This window comes from Scophthalmus maximus, chromosome 15 (genome assembly GCF_022379125.1).
Source record: "Scophthalmus maximus strain ysfricsl-2021 chromosome 15, ASM2237912v1, whole genome shotgun sequence".
NCBI classification, from domain to species: Eukaryota; Metazoa; Chordata; class Actinopteri; order Pleuronectiformes; family Scophthalmidae; genus Scophthalmus; species Scophthalmus maximus.
The window spans coordinates 6954137-6975412 of NC_061529.1; the positions used below are offsets into that span (position 1 = coordinate 6954137).

The 21276-nt window shown below is 46.4% G+C and overlaps 1 protein-coding gene across 11 annotated transcripts in view; it reads right to left on the reverse strand.

Moving 5' to 3' along the window:
* Window positions 1-21276, reverse strand: part of LOC118285790 (SLIT and NTRK-like protein 3) — a 21887-nt gene continuing 611 nt past the window's right edge. For 2 of the 11 annotated variants that reach the window (XM_047337683.1, XM_047337676.1), the window contains exons 2-9: window positions 20197-20303; window positions 19742-19779; window positions 12738-13013; window positions 12307-12558; window positions 12047-12162; window positions 10875-11804; window positions 9409-9628; window positions 1-2612 (exon numbers count right to left, since the gene is read on the reverse strand). In XM_047337683.1, the coding sequence (XP_047193639.1) occupies window positions 1473-2612; window positions 9409-9628; window positions 10875-11804; window positions 12047-12162; window positions 12307-12558; window positions 12738-12980 (2901 nt within the window). In that variant the 5' untranslated portion in view covers window positions 12981-13013; window positions 19742-19779; window positions 20197-20303 and the 3' untranslated portion in view covers window positions 1-1472. The other 9 variants (XM_047337681.1, XM_047337675.1, XM_047337679.1 and 6 more) reach the window with 6 other exon arrangements.

The window sequence follows — 21276 nt, forward strand, 5'->3', positions numbered from 1 at the left end:
TTTTTTTACGTAGCACCCTTTATTGTATTTCGTGGGTCGGCGGTAAGAAGGCTAAACCAGATGCAGAATCATCCTATACATTAATATAACATGATCCCTCACAGGAGAGCTTCAACACGCAAAAACTAAGAATAAATATATTCACAACTGCCTCTACTATTGGTAGGAGATGAAAGCATAAAAAGGTACCTCCGTAAAAGATAATCAATAAGTGGATAGAAGTGTCCGTCTTTTTTTGTGTTTTGTTTTGTTTTTTTGACAAATAAAAAAAAAAAGGAACGCCCCCTTTTCCTGTTTTTTGTCCCTTTTTTGCCGTTCAATTTTCTTCTGAGAAATATTCAAAAATCAATACAATAACCTCGACGCCTTTATCCCGATGAAAGAAAACATGGAGTAGAGGTCCTCGTGGCCCCGTTAAGTCTAGCTGATCAGGAAATCAAAAAATGCATCCGTAGCCACAATGTCTCTCTGTGTGTCAGCCATCCTTTGTTTCGTCTTGCATTCCAAAAATAAGGATATTTTCCCTTTTCCTCCATAAAACCAGAAGCTTCTTTTAATATATATTTAAATATATATGTATATAATTTCGCACAGCAACCAACCATTCACGGATAAGTCCCTCGTCTAGCTCTGTGAAAAATTCAACTGGATAAGCAAATTAAGTTAACTGGATGAGATGACAATGAACTGAACTGCATACAAACAACTCCAATATTGACTGGGTATATTATTATTTTTGGCTCATCCAGGGAATGCAAATATTCTGCGGCTTTGATTGGTTTTTAGTCTCAGTCGTCCATCAGCGTCCCATCCGTTGGTAGTCAAACCTCTTTGTTTAGATAAATAGATCTGTATTCATAGAAAAATAAGCATTGACCACATTGCTGGCTGTTCATTGCTAAGGCACTTGGCTGATTTCAGTAATGTCTGTCGTTTTTCTCCGTCCGCATGTGTCCACCCAGCTCGCTCCACACTTTCCGACTGACTGTCACAGTTTGTGACTCGGTGTTGGATGTTGCACAGACCTGGTGTCTTTTCACCTCCACCGGGGTCTTTTGAGAGGGATAACATGAACTTAAACGCCCACCACCACTGCCGCCACACCGTCTCCCGCTCATCGTAGCACTGTGTAGAAAAACAGAGCCTTGGTCCTTCACAATTGTGAGGTGTAATGGAGGGAAAAAAATAATACTGTAGGAGCTGCAGCTGAGGATTTGCCTCCAGGCAGAGATTTGGGATCAGCAAATCCTTGCCAAACCCATATGCCGGCGTTGGGGAAAATAGAAAAACTGACCTCAGCTCGTTATCCAGGAATAAACATAGTATGTGGTGTGGTCCTGCTCCCCCACAGGCTCCTCTCAAAGTCACGCCAGCCTCTGTACAGGAGTCATTGTTACCAGATGATTCATCATCCAAGAGGGAGATGAGGAGGAGACAAGGGTAGAGGGGTAGCAGGAGGAGTGGGAGGACAGTTAGAACTGGTACGAGCGGTCCAGCACCTCCATGTAGTCTGGTGTGGTCCTCAGTCTGGCTCTCTGCTCTCCCGCACCCTGCTCGCTCTGGCTGCCGTTACTGCCGCCGGCTGTGGAGCCGACGGTGGTGACCACGAGCGTTTGGTCGGGTCTGGTGTCCTGTTTGGAGTCTTGGGGGTGAGGGTAGCGGGGCGGTGGCCTCGCATACCTGTCAGGCAGGTCTCGGAACTCCGGGGTGGGCAGCCTGAAGAGGCAGTCCACCAGTTCGACTTTAGGGGTGGGGCCCTGGCTGTCTATCACCGTGGGGCAGAGGATGCCGTTCCCGTGGAGGCCGGGGAGCGATCCCATCGCCCCTGTGACAGTGTTGATGGGTGATGAGGACACCTCCAGAGTCCAATTCCTCTCCTTCTCTGCTGCAGGGCAGTATCCTCCCTCACTCTCTTTGGGGGCTACGAATGTCTGTCGCTGCCGTGGACGCTGTTTCACCGTGGCATCCTGTTCCTCTTTGTAGATTGGGTTGCTACACATGCGCGAAGCCGCAGCGGGGTCGGGACCCTTTGACGCGACCTCCGGGGGCAGGATGGTGTCGTAGACGTGATTGTGCTCTGGCGGAGGGAGAGGCGGCGTCTCTGGGAGGCCGTGGTGGTGGTGATGGTGGTGGTGGTGCGTCTGCTCGGTGAAGATTCCGCACTCCATCTGGATGCCGGCCAAATCCACCTCTCCCTGGCGACGGAATGGCAGCTTGTCCCTCCTCCTCAGGGCGTAGGCGATTAGTGCCGCCGCCGCAAAGAACGCAGAGACAAACAACACCAGCAGGCTGAGCACCAACACCGACAGAGGGATTGAATCCTTCCCCGGAGGGATCAGGGGGCCCAGCCCTGGGCCGGGGTAGCCAACCGACACACCCCTGCCTGCGGCTGTGGAAGTGGCCGTGTGCTCCTCCTGCTCCTGGTCCTCCTGGGGCTCCAGCTCAGGGCAGAGCAGCTCCATGGAGAGGGAGCGCAGATCTATACCTTTGGTCTTCTCCGGCGAGTGGCAGACCACCTCTCCCACCACCACCACCGCGCTGAGCCCCTCCAGCCAACGCTTCAGTGGCGCTGCTTCACAGTTGCACTCCCACGGGTTCTGCTGCAGGTCCACCTGGAGGAATACATAACACCACAGCACGTTGTCATCGTGTAATAGTACACTAATTACTGGTCTGCCATGCAATGCAAATTCATGAATCACTTCGTGGAACGTAAACGAAAATAGATCATTTCTCTGACACCCTCGTGATATATATATATATATATATATATATATATATGTAACTTTAAATGTCTGCTGTGTTGAAGAAAAGGCCTGTAGCTTGCACTCTAATAAGATGACAACAAGAAAAATGATGTTGCCTCTTCTACCTTTGCCGCTTACCGGCATGAATATTTTTTGAAAATGAGTTTTTCACCATTTGCATTATAGAGTACGGCTCTCCACGGTGTCCAGTGTCTCTAATTGAATTTCCTGTAACACATGCAAAGGTTGAATAGCGCTGATTAATGTAAATAATGTCATTATGGGGCCATCAGCACATTGAAGTGGTTACATTCACAGAATGGCTGTGCACAGGCATGATACATTTTCCATAATGTGCAACGATCTGAGCCGTGACCAATTCAACTTGTCCCACCCACAAGTGCGCTCTTAAAAAGCTGTTCACGCGTAATGCGGCAGGTTATAGGATTATTTTAGTTTACAATGAAGACCACTCTGAGTTTACATAAGTGGTTATTCACAAAACTCTCCGGCAGGTTTTGTGCGACGAGCATGTGAGAGTATTCTTTGTTTTCAACAATAGACGGGATGTGATGCAACTCTACCTTGTGCTATAACGCAATAGGTGTGCGTAAATCCGCTTTACTCAATGCCGACTATTGATTGCGTGTCCTAAAACAAACTCAAATATTCACTTTGCCGCACTCCGAAAAAAATGAGGCTAAAGCAGATTATGCACAAAGGGAATCACTTACATCACGTCGTATTGTCTGCAGAACTGATCTATTCCATATCTTAAGCAATGACATTGGCAATGAAAGCTGATATTCCCTTTGTCACACTTCCAACGAGCTCGCACAAATGCTGTCATGCTAATTCGGTTAGACCGTCTCCCGGCGTGCAGGAATAGACGGATGCCTTGCGAGATGATTCAGCATCGCCGTTGCGGATGCTGCGAAAAGAACTTCCCCGTGCCTCACACCGAAACAACAGGATGATCCTTCACTTTATTGAAGTGAGCCGACTGTGTTTTTTTGGTTTTTTTGTGTGGCTTCCATAATGAAATAATTGCGAATGGAGGGTGAGTAGAAAAAACACTCGGCTGCAGTTTTAACTCAGTTTTAACACTTCCACCGTATTAAAGGTCCTCTGAAAAAGTGCAGCCTTGCAGTTTTCTGTATTATTGTGACATCTGGGCTGTAATGTAGCATGAATGAACATTAATAAAACGAGGTGACATTTTAAATAAACACCGCATGGCCAAAATGTCAGCTTGTTTTTTCGCAGTTTCGTAACTTCCACAACTACAGTCTCACATCTGGTGGAAATTCTTGAAGCATTTTATTCCGAGCAGTTGTTTGTTTTTCCACGCGGATCCCAAAGGGCTCCATCTTCTTCTCTACTGCGAGCATCTGTCTAACATATCCAACACAGTTTACAATTTACACGCCTGGTCACCTAGTGTGTGATTTGCTGTCAACTTGTCAATCAAAGCCGCAGCTTTGAGGGGAAATCATAGACCCCAGCCCGAACAGGTGCTAGTTGCACCGGATATGCAAATAGTATGATGACCCCGCAATATAGATTTTATAATGAGGCTTTCAGTAAACTCACTCCACATCCCAACACTATTCCATGTTATGGATCCGAGGGCAACATTCACTTGTTTGATGCTGCATATTCAAAAGAAATTCATTAAAAATATTAGAGAAAAAAAGATATTTTTAGTCTGACTTACAAAAAATGACTTCAGTTTTGATAGGAAATGCTATAGCCAAGGAGGAACAGTTAATTCGCCCTTGTGGGTTTTTATCATTATGACGAAGATCAAAGATCAAGCAACAATGGTCCAAAAATGACATGGGACCCATAAAGAAAACCACATTAAGGGAGAAATTCCGGATGTTCGCACTGAACCATGCGTCTAAACATTGATCACTTTGCCAAAAACAGCAACATCTGTCAGTCAGTCATTGCAATTGTTCCAGTTAACTCACAGGAACAGAGTCAATATAAGCCGTTTTTTTTTTTTTGGAAGTTGTGGTGCGGGGATTATGCAGGAGTCTCCGGTGACGAGTCGCCCCTGAGCATCAGCTTGCCAAGCTTTTCTCCATACTGATGCATGCGCCTCATTGTCTTTTGAATAATACACAGAGCGAGAATGAAAAGAGCGCATTTGAAGAAGAATCTGCAGTATGTGCAAAATTGAGGTACATTGGAAATCTGCCTTCATGGCTACAGAAAATGGGAGATGTTATACACACAATGGCCAGAGAAATGCGTCAAAGCAAATTCCCTCACAGATATTCTCTCCACGAGTCTGTGGTGCCGAGTGAATTCCAGGTGTTTCTATTGTCTTTTGTAGTGTCGTGATTTACTTTCACAGCGTACTCACCCTCTCTTTGCATTGCCTCATCAACTTCTACCTCAGATAGTGATTTATCGTATTTCCCAGAGTGACTGCAACAACCCCTCGAGAAGGGGCATGAACTTGTTCAATCCATCGCTTTGCGTTTCATGTGGGTGGAGAGAGAGCGCTGGTAATAGCAAGAGAGCAAAAAACAGCACGAGGTTCTGGTCCACTGAGGCGATTGTTAGCGGAGAATTTGGCATCTCTCTGCCTGTGTGATTGCTGAACATCAGTGCAACATGGTGAGTCTAGAAAAAAAATAAAAAAAGCTCTTGATCTTTTACTCTGAGGGGAAAAAACAAATATTGACTTAGAATGCTGCTGTATGAGATATACAGTCTGGATTTTCTGTGCACCACGTATGTACGTAGTAGGCTAATCATGACATGTCTACATGTATGGTAGACATGACGAGAACATTTGCAGAATGCAGTCATGCAGAACAACAGAAAACTAAACAATTTTTTTTAAACAGTGCCATTTTTGTAAATCACAAATTTAAAGAAATTTAAATTTAATTACAATATAAAGATATACAGAGATATATCAGACTCACCAATAATCCATTATTAAAGTTAATTACCTCTCCATGTGACGGTATAATGATAAATTCTCACATCCAAATTCTGTGTCTATACTTTTCATGTTTAAACGAATGCCATACCTTATATATTCTGTCACAGCATTACATTAAATACTTGGAATAGATTTTATGAAATATTGTCCCTTATATAAACTTTTGACCAAGTTGGATGAAAATGCAATTAACTTTCAGCCGTGTGAGTGTGAGTCCTTTAGTAAACATTAACATGCTGAAATAACACTGCAATAATAGAGCTTATACTAATTATGTCACGCCATATCATCCACCCCTACAGTTAACTGAATGCAAGTGGCTATTAACACACAATTACTCCTCTCTCTCTCTCTCAGTGGTGAGGAAAATCCTGCCTTTCATTTTGCAAGGAAAAGTGATCTTATACTGTACAGCGGCGGGAGTTAAACCGGCTTCATTGGCATTTTAACGCAAAAAATCTGAAATACTGAGACAGACAGTGGATGGGAGAAACGTCAATTTTCCTGTCCTTAAAAAAGGAAATACATTTGTGTGTTTGCCAGGCGACTGGTGTCTCTCCAAAACAGTAAAAAAGCTGAGTACTTTTACAGGTTTTTTATTGAGATACTATAATTATGTTTAAAACACCCGTGGGGGTCATGTGTTTGCTGTGCGGTGAAATAGCAAGTAAAATTCGCTGAAGCTTTATATTGTGTTAAGAAAAGATATTTTTTTTTAAACATGGGATGTTAAACAGGCCGACTTAAAACGACGAGTTGTATTGAATTAGATTTGATCTGGTAAGAGGTTAGTGGTTAAGATCAACTCTATTACCTGACCCGCTGTGGAGTTTTCGAACGTGATCGATCTTAACGCGATCCAGGTCGCCCGTGTTAATGTGAGGTGAAAATGATGCTGCCAGCCCAGCACCAGCAACCACAAACGTTGCTCGTGTGCTGACAGAAAGTTGAGATTTAGAATTCAATCTGTAATTAGGAAAAACAAAGTTCAGTAAGTGATGAATTATAAGTTTGCGCAGTTTTGTCAAAGTTTCATGTCGCTGACTGTGTAATTTATTCATTTTTTCACGAGCCAATCAGCCTCGTCATCGCTCAGTCTGTTGATTATTCAAAACTATGGTTCAGTTCAGTACAAACTAGGCCGACAGACTGAGGTGCCGCTCACAGGGGTTGAACAGCACAGGAGCCAAGTCAACTGCAACTAAAGAGTCAAACAAATATTGTTTCTGAGGCTTTCATTGACATTCATTTCAATAAGCCTATAACTAGGACAAAACAAAGGCTTCGTGGCTGAGCTGAAAATGGTCCACTGTTAAAGCCAACGGTGATCTGTCAGTGACATTGTTAATTCACTGTAGTCACCGTCCATACAATGTGTTGTTTTTAAAACTTTGATTTCCTTGGATTACACAAATGAGATGTGACAAGTTAATTAAAGAGCCAACTTTAAGAGGTAACTGACTGTTGACCCTAGCTTCCCATAGTATGGTGTACAGATATTAAAGAGGTACATCTACTTATCTACTGCTGCGTTCCATTATACCTTGGAACCTGGAGCTCAGAACTCGGGGGTTGTCGCTCCATTATAATCTCGGAACTCGGATTCACGAGTTTGATTTACGATTCAGTTGCAACTGGACCGCCGCTCCGAGTCGGAATTTCATCTGGAAAGGTCGGAGGAAATTCACCACCCCGACTCCCGAGTTGGAGCTCCGTGTTTCGAGGTAGAACTCACAAACAAAGTGAAATTATTTCCCAAGATGTTGAACCGTGACATACTTATTATTCGAAAACATATTTGAACATCCCTGAGAAATATGTATCACTGATTGAATCAAACCGCAAAGCATGCAAGCAAATTTATTAGTTGTAGTAGTAACAGACAAGTCTGTATATAGTCTATAAATAAAAACAGATAATCAGTCCCGTCTATGTCGGTGATTAAATGTGTCTCCTGTCAAACAAGACCCTGGTGAATACCGTTGTTCATCCATCTTTACCAAGTGTGCATTGTTTTCTATCTGACACAACTCAAGGTGAAATGTTCCCGTTGGCAAATTTATCCACTGCAGTGATGAGCGAGTCCTGCCAAACTGTACCGCCCCCCCCCCCTGAATGACATGTATCCCTGAACATATTTCTGGCATCCACTCACCTAACTTGATTCTACTATATTTTTTTCCAGGATGCTATTAAATATCTAGTTAGGAAATTACAGCATTGCAATTATTTTCTCTTTAATGTCCCATCAATGGTTATTTGTTTTTTTGCTTCTTCTTTTTTTTTTTTTTTTTTAGATAAAAGAGATATGAAGGAGGGAGTTTTCAAAATATCCATGCATGTAAGTGGGTGTAACTGTATAATCCCATGACAGGGACTCTAGGCTATACAGTACATGCTGCTGCATTGTGATTATCAAAATGGACTGCTTTTTACAGCAGCTGTTAGCTTCACCCTGCTTCCATCTGTGTTACCCTTTGATTTTACTGTGCAAACACTGGCTCCAAAAACACATGCCAGCGCCCAGAAATCCCACTTACCGAGCCTCAAACTGGCCGGCCGTAAGTCAACAGGTGATATCTGTGTCACATTATTTCCTGCAGTCCATGGGCAGAGCTAATGTGGCTTTGTCAGGGTAATAACAACCCTGGTAAATGAATGAATACAATTACAGCGCCACAGATTTTGAGCACTACAATGGTGATACTGCTGGGCTTCACGAAAATGGCCCACTGTGTGCTTCCATTTGGTGAATGCTTTAGTGCTCATGGACATCAGAGGCGTATTACGGCACAAAACCATTATACACTTCTACATGGTTCCTCCAGCTCCATAAACCAGCGTCGTCCTTCCCCTCGAGCAAATATTTAGAAACAGCCTCTGAACTGCCAGTCTCACCCACACTCCCTAGGATCAGGAATTTTCCATGGAGCCGAGTAAAAAACGGAAATTCACAATGACATTCGGGCTAATCCACACACCCACCTTGCCTCATTCTGCTCGGGCGGTCTAAAAAAAACCTGGTACACTAAATGTGCTGAAGTGAGAGGAGGCAGAATGAAAAAAAAAATGTAATACCTTGGGTTCGGCCCTTATCAGTTTCATTGTGTACAGCAACCAGCCACATAATGCCGCAGTTAAATGTGTGAGGTAAGGGCAAACACAAACAGTGAATTTAATACATACTGTGCAGTCTAAGCATGCTCAAAAAACTTGAGGGGGTTCAGCTTTCCCCAGTTTAGCTAGTGATTTATTAAGGCCACTTATGCAAATCGAGACAATTGCAATTTTCCAATTAGAATACCTGAGGCACAGCCACAGTCCCACATGCCACAGCGGAGCTCTCAAAACAACAGACGACGCAGATGATGGAGAAAACTGCAGCTGTGCCAGAGAGCAGGAGATCATGGGCTGCCAGGAGCTTTAAATGTAGGCATGTCTTCCGCCAAGAATTCAGCTCGTTTTGTTTATTTCATCAAGCTGTGATAATACGGCGTCTTGGAAATGACATTTGAAATAAATATCGGGAGATCCAAATCAATATTTTCCATTTAAAGCTCCGCCACGGTCACTCGACAAAATGCATTTTGGCTCGTGCCAGGTGTCTGACTCGTTCACACAAGCGCAGGTTGGGACCCAATCCGCACTGATACCACCCAGGTCACTCATTAAGTACAGTTTTAGGTTTGCACCGACCTGTACCAGTCCGGTTAGGTGCTCCAGCACGCCCTCCGTGGGAAGCTGCAGAAAGTGATTGTTTCTCAGATTGAGGCGAGCCAGATTAACGCCTGAAAAAACACCAAGAGGGAGGCTCCGCAGCAAGTTGGCATTGAGGAACAGCAGCTGGAGGGACGGCATGGAGTCGAATGTCCCAGGATCTACCTCACGGATCTCATTGTACTCAAAATAAAGGTACCTAAAATTAGGGAGAGGACAGTGTTACAGCATATATCAACTGAAGACAGGCTCTGGAAATAGGAGGATCAATTGTACATTGTTATGTTCAAAGGATCTATCACTGCATAAAATTACATGAAGCCAATAAAGTAATCCGTTAATCTGTCTTTGTCTTGACTTCGAACAAAAACATTGTTTTTGACTCTTGATTAGGGAGCACAGTGTGAATCCATGAATCATCTTATTTTTTAAATATTCTGCAGGTAATGTACCTTCTCTTGCACCACAGCATGCTAATTACATCAAGTCATAACAGAGTTTTGATTTAATCTGCACCTTCCCTGTTCACAGCTGATTAGATGATCAGTATCAAATGATATTTTGTAATTTTACACTGATGACTACTTACAACTGCCTTGGCATGCCCTGATCATCATGTTAAATTTAAAATACTTTGCATTTTTAAAGTGTTTTTCAATACGGAAGTCAGCGGAGGCCCACTCGGCCTAGAGTCACTAACAAAGGCTAACGAGAGGTTAAGAGGAAAACTTTTTGGATTTCCTGAGAGGATCTTTATTATTGATTAATAGTCAAAAATGAACAGTGCTCTGGATTTTCCGAAACTTTTCTTGAAATATAGAGACAATGGAGCTGAAAACTAAAGGGAAAAAAATGTTCTGAATGTGTAAGTGTTGTGGCACAAATGATCTAACGCCACAATGTTTAATTCCCTGAATAATTACAATTACTGACTGTAGATATTAGCAGTATACATTACTTGTGGAGGCATTTTCTTTGTCGGCTTAATCTGACAATGATACATATGCATAATTCTGATGGGTTTTTTTTTTTTTAAATAAGCATTTTTTTTCAAAATACAAATTCCTGGCATCCTCCAGACGTCTCACTGCCTTATCATCACCTCTGTATGCAAAGACGGAAAAAAAACATTCATTTTCACGTTGTCACTCACACCAGGCTCACACTTCAACTGAATCAGGCAGTGTGACTAGCAAATGACTATCCTGGAAGAGAATGGGCACCTTTTCATTTCAATCAAACTCCAGCATAATGGTAATCACAGTGTTCTGCTCTTGTGTTATGCCGGCACTACGGTGAAATTAATTTCCACACACTTATAAACAAATAATAGCTTCACTGACATGTGGTTTCAGTTTATGAATTTATTTGAAGTGCAGTGAAGGTCAAGTGCTTGAAATGCTGCGAGTGATCCAAACGCAAACCCCCCCCCCCAAACCTCCTACCTCAGATTCTGCAGCCCAAGGAACACGTGGGGGCTGAGCCTCTCCAGGTTGTTGCTATTCAGGTAGAGGCTCCTCAGGCTCGTCAGGCTGGAGAAGGCCCCCTCCTGGAGGTAGGAGATGCGGTTGTTCCCCAGGTGAAGCAGGTCGAGACTGGAGAAATTCCAGAAGTCTGTGCGGTAGATCCTCTGAATTAAATTTCCACTCAGGTAGAGCTTGCGGCCGTTGAGGGGCCGAGGTGTGAGCTGCGACACGTTGAGGAAGCCGCTCTCCTTGCAGTTGACAGTCAGGCCCAGGTCTGTGATGTGCAGGTTGCAAGTGCAGCCCAGGGGACAGATGATGGGGATGGGGGGTCGTGTTTGGTAGCCGGCCACGGGGGGATTCTGGTTTGGCATCAGACTGCGAGGAGTGGGGGATATTCTAGAAGGCCGAGGCTTTTTAGTCGGCCTCAGGTGCCTCTCTCTGTCTTTACGCTCTGCTGAGGAAGAGGACGACGACGTGGAGGAGGTGTGAGTGTTTTGGCGGGAGCCGTGCACCATAGAGGAGGGTTTAGTCGGCCGGACTCGCCCAGGGTGGGAGTTGGGCTTAGAGTGAGGAGGCAAATTTTGAGGCTGGGATCCTGCCGAGGAACCAGCCCCCTCCGTTTGTAGCTCTTTATCCGGCAGGTCGGCACACAGCTCCTTCCTGGGAATTTCCCTAAGGTCCTTGCCGTGAAGGTGGAAGGGGTATTCGCAAGTAACGTCCCCGACGACAGCCGTGTACGGGATCTGACCCAGCCACTGCTGTAGCTGCACGGCCTCACAGCCACAGTTCCATGGATTTTCCTCCAGCTGTAGCTCCATCAGGGAGCGACCAACGTACTCCAGGGTCCCAGCGTATGCCAGGCTCTTCAGACGGTTCCCCCGCAGGTCCAGATGAGTCAGAGACACAGATCTGGAGCAGCAGGAGGGGGATAGTAACATGGGTTAGATGAAAGGACAATGTGATAGTAAGAGAAAACACAGATTCGCACATTCCATTGCGGAGGAATCGGCTGTTTTTAATCTGATGATTAATCCGTCTTTTATCAAAATTAAATAATATGACAAAGAAACTTTAACTCAACAACTGAACAGACCATCTGTGGCAGACATGATTTATCAGTCGCAGCATTATTCAAAGGCTTTGCCAAAAACCTGAACAGATGAGCAGGCAAGACAGGGATCAGGTTGTCATTGAGGATGAGAACTCGGAGTTTGTAGAGGAACCTCAGAGCGCCACTGTCGATTCGTTTGATCACATTGTAGTCGGCCTGATGATAGGGAAGAGAAAATGTGATGAACATATAATTGCTGCACCTGCTAACCACTGACCGTTTCTGTCACAGCTACCTATTAAAATCTCATGCACTCTGTCAATAATCCTATCAGTCATGGATAGCCGTCCCGAGGCCTACCTGGAGGTATTCCAGAGCCTCTAATCCAGCGAAGGTGTCATTTCTGAAGACCTCCAGCTTGTTCTCGTGGAGGTACAGGCGTCTTAGTTTGGCCAGCCCCTGGAAAGCCCCCACTCGGATGTCCTGGAGTGCATTGTTGCCGAGGTTTATCGACACTGCGTTGCCAAGGTGCTGAAACCCGTTGCTATAGAGACGCCTCAGAGAGTTCCTTTGGAGGTTGAGTTTGAAAGGGCGGACCCACGACTGTGACACCTGAGTGATTAATTAGAGGTCTGATTAGTTATCTTATTCATTTCATGAATTTAACGATTAAAAACACCCATAAGTCACGTTAAAGGCAGGATATTAGACTTGGAGAGTATGTTAATGAGGTAAATGTAATTACGTGCAGTGCAATTCTGTGTGCACATAACAGAACGATAGGGTGATACCTGGGTGACATTTGTGAAGCCCCGCCCATCACAGTGCACGTGGAGCACGCCCTCTTTGACCTCGCACGTGCACGGCTCGAAGCACGGCTCGTCCACCTCCTCCTCAGAGTTGTCTACCAGAGGGGTGTGTGTGGAGGTGGGGGTGGGGGTGTGCGACGCCCAGGACAGACACACACACCCCAGGGCCACTGCAAGAGTGACCCACTGCATCCTCCGGCTTCTCCTTCTCAGCTCAGCAGCCATGGGCTAAAGCCCGACATTGGCCCCTTCACTGCACTGCATAGCATAGCACAGCACACGCAGCGCACACGCACACGCACACACACACACACACACACACACACGGTTAAAAGAGGGCAAACAGCCACAGGGGCAACAGCAAAAGTCAGGTCAGGATGAATCAGACTGATGATGCATCACAAGCATACCGAAGCAGTCGGAAACTAAAAGTTAAATCGCTCGGACTGGAGTGCCACAGGGAAAGAATTACGTTGCATTAGAATAATGATGTATAAGGCCAACTGGAGGTCAAACTACGCAATGATATGATCGGAACCGTGGTAAGAATGCATGAGATGTATTAAGCAACAAGAAAACACAAGGCTTTGGAATCACAACCCCCCCCCCCCCCCCCCCCCCCCCCAAAAAAAAGAATTACCGATTCAAAAACAACAAGCAGGACAGTCTGCTGCCAAAATGTTATGGAGAGAAAATAGTCTCATAAAGGTCACAAATGTGCAACACATGATCTACAAGAGAAAGATAAGAGTTACAAATGCGTTTGTGCGTAACTTCTCACAAATGCGTGTTCAAATCCACACACGCATACGAAATAATCCATGCACACGTAACTTTAAAGATCTAATAATGTTCGCTTTTCAACTGCTTCCTGTGAGTATATTCCACAAATCTAACATATCTGGTTTATATATGATATGCTACTGCTGGGGCGTGCACTTCTGCTCTAACAGCCAGTCAAGGCAAAAGGCAGATGCCGGTGTGTCTGCTAGAGAACGTCATGGCAGGACATCCCGGTGGTTTGTCCTCTGGAGTCCACATGCGCCAGTAAGCTGATTCGTGTGTATCCGACGATCTGTGCACACGCATTTCACAATCTGTAAGTGAAAACAACTAAGGTCACACGTGTTTTTAGACATCTGTACTCACAGCAAGCAGTTGGCAAGCAAACCTTAGTAGATCTGTAAAGTTACGTGTGCACGAATTGCTTCGTACGCGTGTGTGGATTTGAACACGCATTTGTGAGAACCCAAAGTTACGCACAAATGGTTGTACGCATTTGTAACTCTTATCTTTCGCTTGTAGATCACGTGTTACACATTTGTGACCTTTATGAGACCAGTTTCTTTTGCTCTTAAATTAGATATTCGAATACTGACATTGAAAATGCAAAACAAAGGCAAACACGTGGGATGGTTCACCTGTGAATCACATTTTATAATTTATCAGAGTGGCTTTTTGGACGAGTTGGGGGGGGGGGTGCTTGATATGAATATATTCATCTGCATTCTCAAATGCCTGGTGAAGCCGAAATGTCACGCACGTGTTGTTTTAATGTATGCAATATGAATATGGGCAAATTCAAATCAGACTCATAATGCTCCTGTCTAATGAACTGCTCCATTTAATAAGATGAATGGCAATCAGACAACAGAGGGCTGAGGCACAAGATACCCCGATCTTATAAATCAGCAGAACATGTGAGGTTATCAGCAGCCATCGAGTCCTGTCACAATCATTGTTGTGATAATGACAGTGGAGTGAAAGCGTCGCCGCAAATCAAAACTCTTCAGCATTTTCAAAAGGGGGCTGATGTGACGGCAGTGCAGTGATGAGCAGGAACGTGAACCGACGGCGATGATGGTGGGCAATGATGAGGACGCTCACGAGAGTGGCACTGCAATAACAAGAGACAGCGAACAGAGTTGCAGTCGTCCGGGAAACAAAAAAAGGAAAAACAGCTTAGATGCGAGTCTTGCATGGGGAAATTTCCTCTCAAGTCTTAATGAGATCTAAATTGGATAAAGCATCTCGACCTGCTCGCACAGTGTTGAACACTGCCACGCGAAAATGCAATAATGATCACGATGGTATGGTGGCTGTAATCATACAGCAATAATCTAGCATCAGCGAGTTAGACAAGGAGGCAGCAGTGAAAACATCACCGCCCGGGAGAGAGGAAGAGCAATCACAGAGATGATTATGACGGGTGGGGGGGGGGGGGGGGGGGGGGGGGGAGATGAAGGCAGAGGTGGAAGCGAGCGGAGGAGGAGGAGGAGGAGGAAAAATGGAAGCAGGGCAAAGGAATGGAGCAGGAGAGACAGACAGATAAAGGAAGAGTAATGGGCACAGGGTAGGTACGAAAGGAAGAGGAAACGGGCGAGCTGGGAGAGAGGAGTGGGATTGCATAAGCAGTAAGAAGTCAGTCAAGGCTGCCACTCAGGAACGAGAGCTCACAGTGAGACCGCTGAAATCTGATATTGATTACATCAAAGCCCTCCTCTCGCCCTGCACACAGTGTACGCCTTGCCTCACAGAAAAACAAGGGCTGGAGCCAAGTTATATGCGTGTGTGTGCTGACAAACTATGTGAGAGAGGTCAAACCGTATCCAGAAAGTACCCTTTTACAGCCTGCCAAGCACAGGAACAAGTAGACACGTGTGTGTGTATGTGTGTGTGTGGGTGTGTGTGTGTGTGTGTGTGTATGTGTGTGTGTGTGTGTGATTTCGTAACAAACCAGTGTGATGCTGCAATACTTTGTTGGAAAATCCTACATTTAAGAACGTGTTATCGCCCAGCAAGACACGGTGAGTTCACCCATTTATCAAAGTGTTCGGAGCACGGTCGCTTCACAACACAGGACATCTAGGCCAACATGCTCAATAAAGTTTGACAAATTGGAATACAATACCAAATACCGCCCATTCGGTGTCCCAGTGGATTGCCGTTTTCATGCAAGAGATGCACTGTTTATCGCTGGGCCTGAAGCCCCCCCCCCCACCCTCCATACAGAGGAGATCAATACTGAGTCCAGATAGACCACTGGGATCCCTCCTGTTAGATTCTGCTTTGTGGGAACGGCCGACTCTCCTTAACAAGAAGAAACACAGTCAATGGTCAAGCCTCTTTCTTTTTCCCCAATCAGCCAAGTGGACTAGTCAGCAGTCGGCATAGCTGTGCATCATTACGTGAACAAGTATGGAAAGGACTTGTGTGTGTGTCGACTGCTGACAGCGCAGCAGAATTCAAATCCATTTATCCATCCGTCTATCTGACTGTCTTGTGTCTTCATGTCCATCTGAAATCAGGCCTGACACAGGTGTGGCTTTCCCTCCCTGTATCTTTCTGGAGTCCCTCTCTGACTCCGAGTTTTTTCCTCTTCTCCTTCTTCTATTTCTTCTTCTTCCCTCTCTCCTCTAGACCTGCACGCACTGACGCAAGCGGACCACAGATGACGGTCACTGCTTCATTCTTCCCCCACCCGTATTATTCATGTCACATAATGCCAGTGTCTACCTCTCCGTCCTCTCTCTTGTCCGTCCGAATACACAGCACAAGCCTCACGCTGGCTTTTACATGGGCCCCTGCTCCCAGCACAGACCCGCACTATCAGGCGAGCAGCAGCATCCCTGATCAAACGAACGGGGGGCTATCAGCCTGGATAGACCCCGCAGCCCCTCCGAGAAAATCAATTAGCCCCCTCGACATTACAGCAGACAAATTGTCATAGTTTAGCAGAATTAAAGCATGACCAATTGAACAGTCTAGTCATTAACAGAGACCTATTAAAGACATTTACCAGGCTATGTATGGAAATCCTTGGCAGAGTAAGGCAATCCAATTGCATTCCCCATTGTCTGTCTCTCCCCACCAGCCTCTCTGATCCACACAGCGACGCTTAGCAGGGCAGGGATGCGGGTAATACTCACTCAGTCCGCCGCCAAAGAATTAGGGAACGACCGAGAAAACACTTTAGAGGCTGACTGTCGACATGTCGTTCACGTTCAGCCGCACTCTCTCTCTCCCTCTCTCTCTCTCCCTCTCTCTCTCTCTCTCTCTCCCTCTCTCTCTCTCTCTCCCTCTCCCTCCCTCTCTCTCTCTCCCTCCTGTAGCGGCCGAGGCGGATGGGGAGTGAGGGAGGGAGGGGGGACCAGAGCAAGAGGGGGGACGTGATAAGACTGCAATGAGGTGGAGGATAGAAACCAAGGGGGGGAGAGAGGGAGAGGGAGAGAGAGAGAGAGAGAGAGAGAGAGAGAGAGAGAGAGAGATTGGCTTTAGGATGCAGGTCCGCTTCTCCACAGTGCAGCCCGTGGGAGCTGCGGCACCAGACCGCCGGATAGGCGCGCGATGCGCGCGACTTGTAGCCTGCGTAACGACGGAGAATCCTCTCTCCTCACCTCGAACACAACCGGGGTAAATCGCAGAGGAAGAGGAAGAAGAAGAAGAAGAAGAAACAAAGGCGGGGAGACGACGGAGGAGCCCGCAATTCATCACGCAATAACCCGGCGCGCAACTGCTCGCTTGACGCGCGCGCAGCGGTGAGATCCTGCTCACCGGAGGAGCCGGTCAGGTCCGTCATCAACACATGACAGACGGGTGACACGACAGAGTCGCAGACAACACCCTGCCCCATGATAAACTTTCTCCTCACGTTGCCCGCGTGTGTGCAGTCTGGTGAGGAATGCCGCGACTGTTCAGCTGCACCGGCAATAATTTATAATCCCATTAGTTTATTCATCTCCCCTCTTGCCCTTAAACGCCGACGGATTTCGTGAAACCGGTGCGTGTTACCATGGCGACTCGTGCCAGCTGGATTCGTCGCGCACATAACCCCCTCCCACACACACACACACACACACTTCTCGCGCGCACGAGCACTGCACATAGCATCAGTCGGGTACAACTGTGGTGACTTTCAGGGGGGGGGTACATCAAAACACAAGTCTTGCCAAATGGGGGCGGTGGGCGCAACAGATGCCGCCGCGGAGATTGCGAGCAATGAAGCCCGTCACCCACCACCAACACCGAGTTCAGCCTCCTACACCGGCTCACCACAGGAGGCTGCTGCCCCATCAATACTCCGCTTTAAGAGACAGGTAGGCCCCTTGTGAAGCCCCCCCCCCCCGCCCATCAAGGACACTGGGGGTGCCATGGTGTTGAAAACAAGCATCCACCGGCGTTCAAATAACAGTCAACCGGTTTCACGGCTATAGGAAAAGATTTAATAACCACATGTCTTCCACATTACTGGGCCCAAAGTTCAATTTTCAGTTCAATTTCACATTGATTTCAGCGTGCATTAAGGCGAATCACCTTGAGGAAATGGAGAGAGAGAGGTGCATCCCTGCCTCGGCACAACGCTCCTCTCCTCTTCCTCTCCCCACAGCAGCGGAGGGGGGAAAGCTCTCCCCGGAGATTCCTATCAGAAACAGTAAGAGAGACGGTTCCAGTAATATCAGGGAGATGTGGATGATGGTTATAGATTTCAGGGCTCTCAGGTGCATTAGGCTGTATTACAGCTTCCCCACAAGGCTACTTAATGCCATCTCGCAGTGGAAACAGGCTTGGCGGATGCAGGGGCATACATGCACAGTCATGTGATTGCACGCATTTTTTGCTTACGCGTGCATTAAAGTCGACTACACCATGCGAGGGCTGCAGCTGACGTACACACAAATACGGTTCAGCGATGCATGGGTTTTGGTGACGACGACATATTATTTCCTAAGTTTGTGATTTGTGATGCCACATCTATGGCAGGGGGGGTATATGTGAGCCCGGACCTGAGGCCATGTCTTCTACCGCGGAGAGCAACACTGGCCATTACGGAGAATCTGGGGAGGAAAAAATCCACCCACTTTCCTCACCACGGTGCCGCCATTGAACCGTGGAGGCTCCCTAAATTAAGAAAACAAACGGAGAGGAACTGAGGGAAGATGGTTATCAGGCACCATTAGATACCTGCGTGTCTGTTCTCCAGGGGCAGGAGTCGCTCTGAGCACATAAAGCACTTTTTTTGGAGCGTTGACGGGGCCTCTAAAGTGGGGGATCTATTTATACTGGCCTAGTGCTGTCTGTGGAGCTGTCCAGCGTGGAAACGGATGGGGATTCATGCTGTTTCATTTCAGCCACTTCCCCTTTCTTCCTCCTCCGCTTTCTCCTTTTTCCAAAGCCTTTTTCTTTCTCCCACCTGAATTATTTCTGTTAGATCATACTCAGATTCCTTCTATTCCGCTCCCCTCTTTCTTCCCCTTCTCTCTCTCTCTCCTTTCTTTATTTTCTTACTTTGATTCTCCCGTGGGCTCCTGTCAATTCGGACTGGTTTGCATGCCATTCTCTCCTTGATTCCCTCTCTTTTGTTTTCCTCTGCCTGCTCCCTCTCTCCTCCCCTCCGTTGTAGACATATTGCAGGAAGTGGTCATCCCATTTTCGCAGCACTCTCCAATTATCCATTCGTTCACAGGAGATCTATTGGGACTGGCTCGCATGCATGAATGAACACACACTCAAGACTCGAGGACAAGCAGACACACTGACAAGAGTAAGATCGCGGCTCCTTCCACTCCCTTGCCAATCCACGGGTCAGAAAATCTCCTTAAAGCTGAGCGTTTGTTCACATACCATTGCATTGTCCCTTAGTTTGTGTTTTGGTTTCTTTGGGGGACCGCACGGCCCCCAGTCTCTAGTTACTCAGAGGGATGAGGCAATCAGAGAAGCAGTACTATGTGCACCGTGGGGAGTAGTAAAAACAGAGGGAGAGAAGGAGCAAAAGGGAAGAAACAGCCCGGTTGCGGGAGTAAGAGAGAAAGGGAAACAATGGGCAGTGGGAATTAAGAGGATTGTGAGTGAGGGCTGGTTGAGATGTGTGTGGTGATGGGAGAGAAGCAAACAGATAGAGGGGTTAGATGTGGGGGAAGAGCGGGGTGGGGCAGGTAGTTCTGTCATTAACTCCAGATTAAAGCAGAGGGCAACTCCAGAGGACTCACCTCTGATTCACGCAGTGGTACTGCAGGCAAGGACAAGCCTCCCGGGAGACATGAAGCACAAACACTCAGGCACACGCACACATGGCGAAAAACACAGAAGTGATTCACACGATTACCCGAAGGCTCATAAAAACACTCACATTCATGTATATATAGGCATATAACACCCCCTCCTCATTTAGCATAACTACACACTAGATACACTGTGACTCACCTGAACATGACTCCCACACACATGCCACATAGAGCCGCCATGCAACATGCACGCGCACACACGCACACATCATTGAACTAATTAATCAAATCTCCTGTTTTAATTAGGATTCAGATCAGTTGCTATGGGAACCTTGCCCCCTTGATATCTTATGGTAAAGACTGTCGTTGCTGCCACTGCTGTCTCCACCGACTCGACAGGAAGCTGACTGTGGAGACTGAAGGGCACAAATCCATATTACCGACAGTGATTAAGCTGACTGCTCTCCACATTGTGTTTTCATGCAGGCCGTTTTTATTTTTCTGGAGGCCCGAGGTGGCCGAACTGAGCTTCAACTTGGGTCCGGTCCTAGAGAGAGGCACAAAAGTGGAAAAGATGGGGAATTATGATGTCTCACGTTGCAGCCGCACATATTACAATATGCCTTGCCATGAAAAAGGCCATATGTGTGCTGGCATTAAATGTTTGCACAAACACGGGCCGGCCATTTTTTGCTTTGGAAGTTTCCATGTGGCTAATTCACTGCTTTTGCCTGGTGCTCGAAGTTTAGCAATGAAAATATCATTCACAGTGTTTTCACAAGGGCTCCATTAGTGATCAATAGTTTATGTTTGGGACTACCAGCTCAGTGCTTTCACTTTCGGTCTGAACGCTTTAAAGCAAGTTATAAAATCAATATGCAAACTTTTCTGTTCATTTCAATCAGGCAGTAGGAAATATTTACACAGCGGCTCACAACCAAGCTCTATTTTAAGCATTTCTGGAGGTTTTAGTGTTAATACAGTTTCATCTCGCACACGCTGATAGACGCGCTTATCTCAGAAGGGCGAGGATGAAACGGCTCAAGCTGTAGTGGAACCAACGCCGCCGTCATCTTTCCCAGAGAGTGTATTAATATCAGCTCAGGTGAAGGCTGGACTTGATGAATTCGAGGAGGAGAGGATGCCAAGTTAAGCCATTAGGATACAGGAACTCAGGCGTGTGTCTGGCTCGCCGGTTGTCATGGCTGCGGTGTTTATCACCTCTTTCTGCCGACAGAAGCCCAGGGGCAAATCAGATTGGCTCCGGACAGAGCGACACACAGAGAGGGAGAGCTGGTGAGTGAGGGGGAGGACATATTGGCACAGCGGAGGGGTGAAATGCCAACACGCTGCAGAGGGGAGGCTGAGGAAGGGCATTAGGCAAAATGTCAATGTGGCTTATTCATGATACGTTTTTGGGGTTTTTGGACCATTTGATCCGTGGTGAGGGTCAGGATTTTCGATATAACTGATATTAGTCAATTTGAATCAGTAAATCTTCACTTCAAATCTTCCTTGAG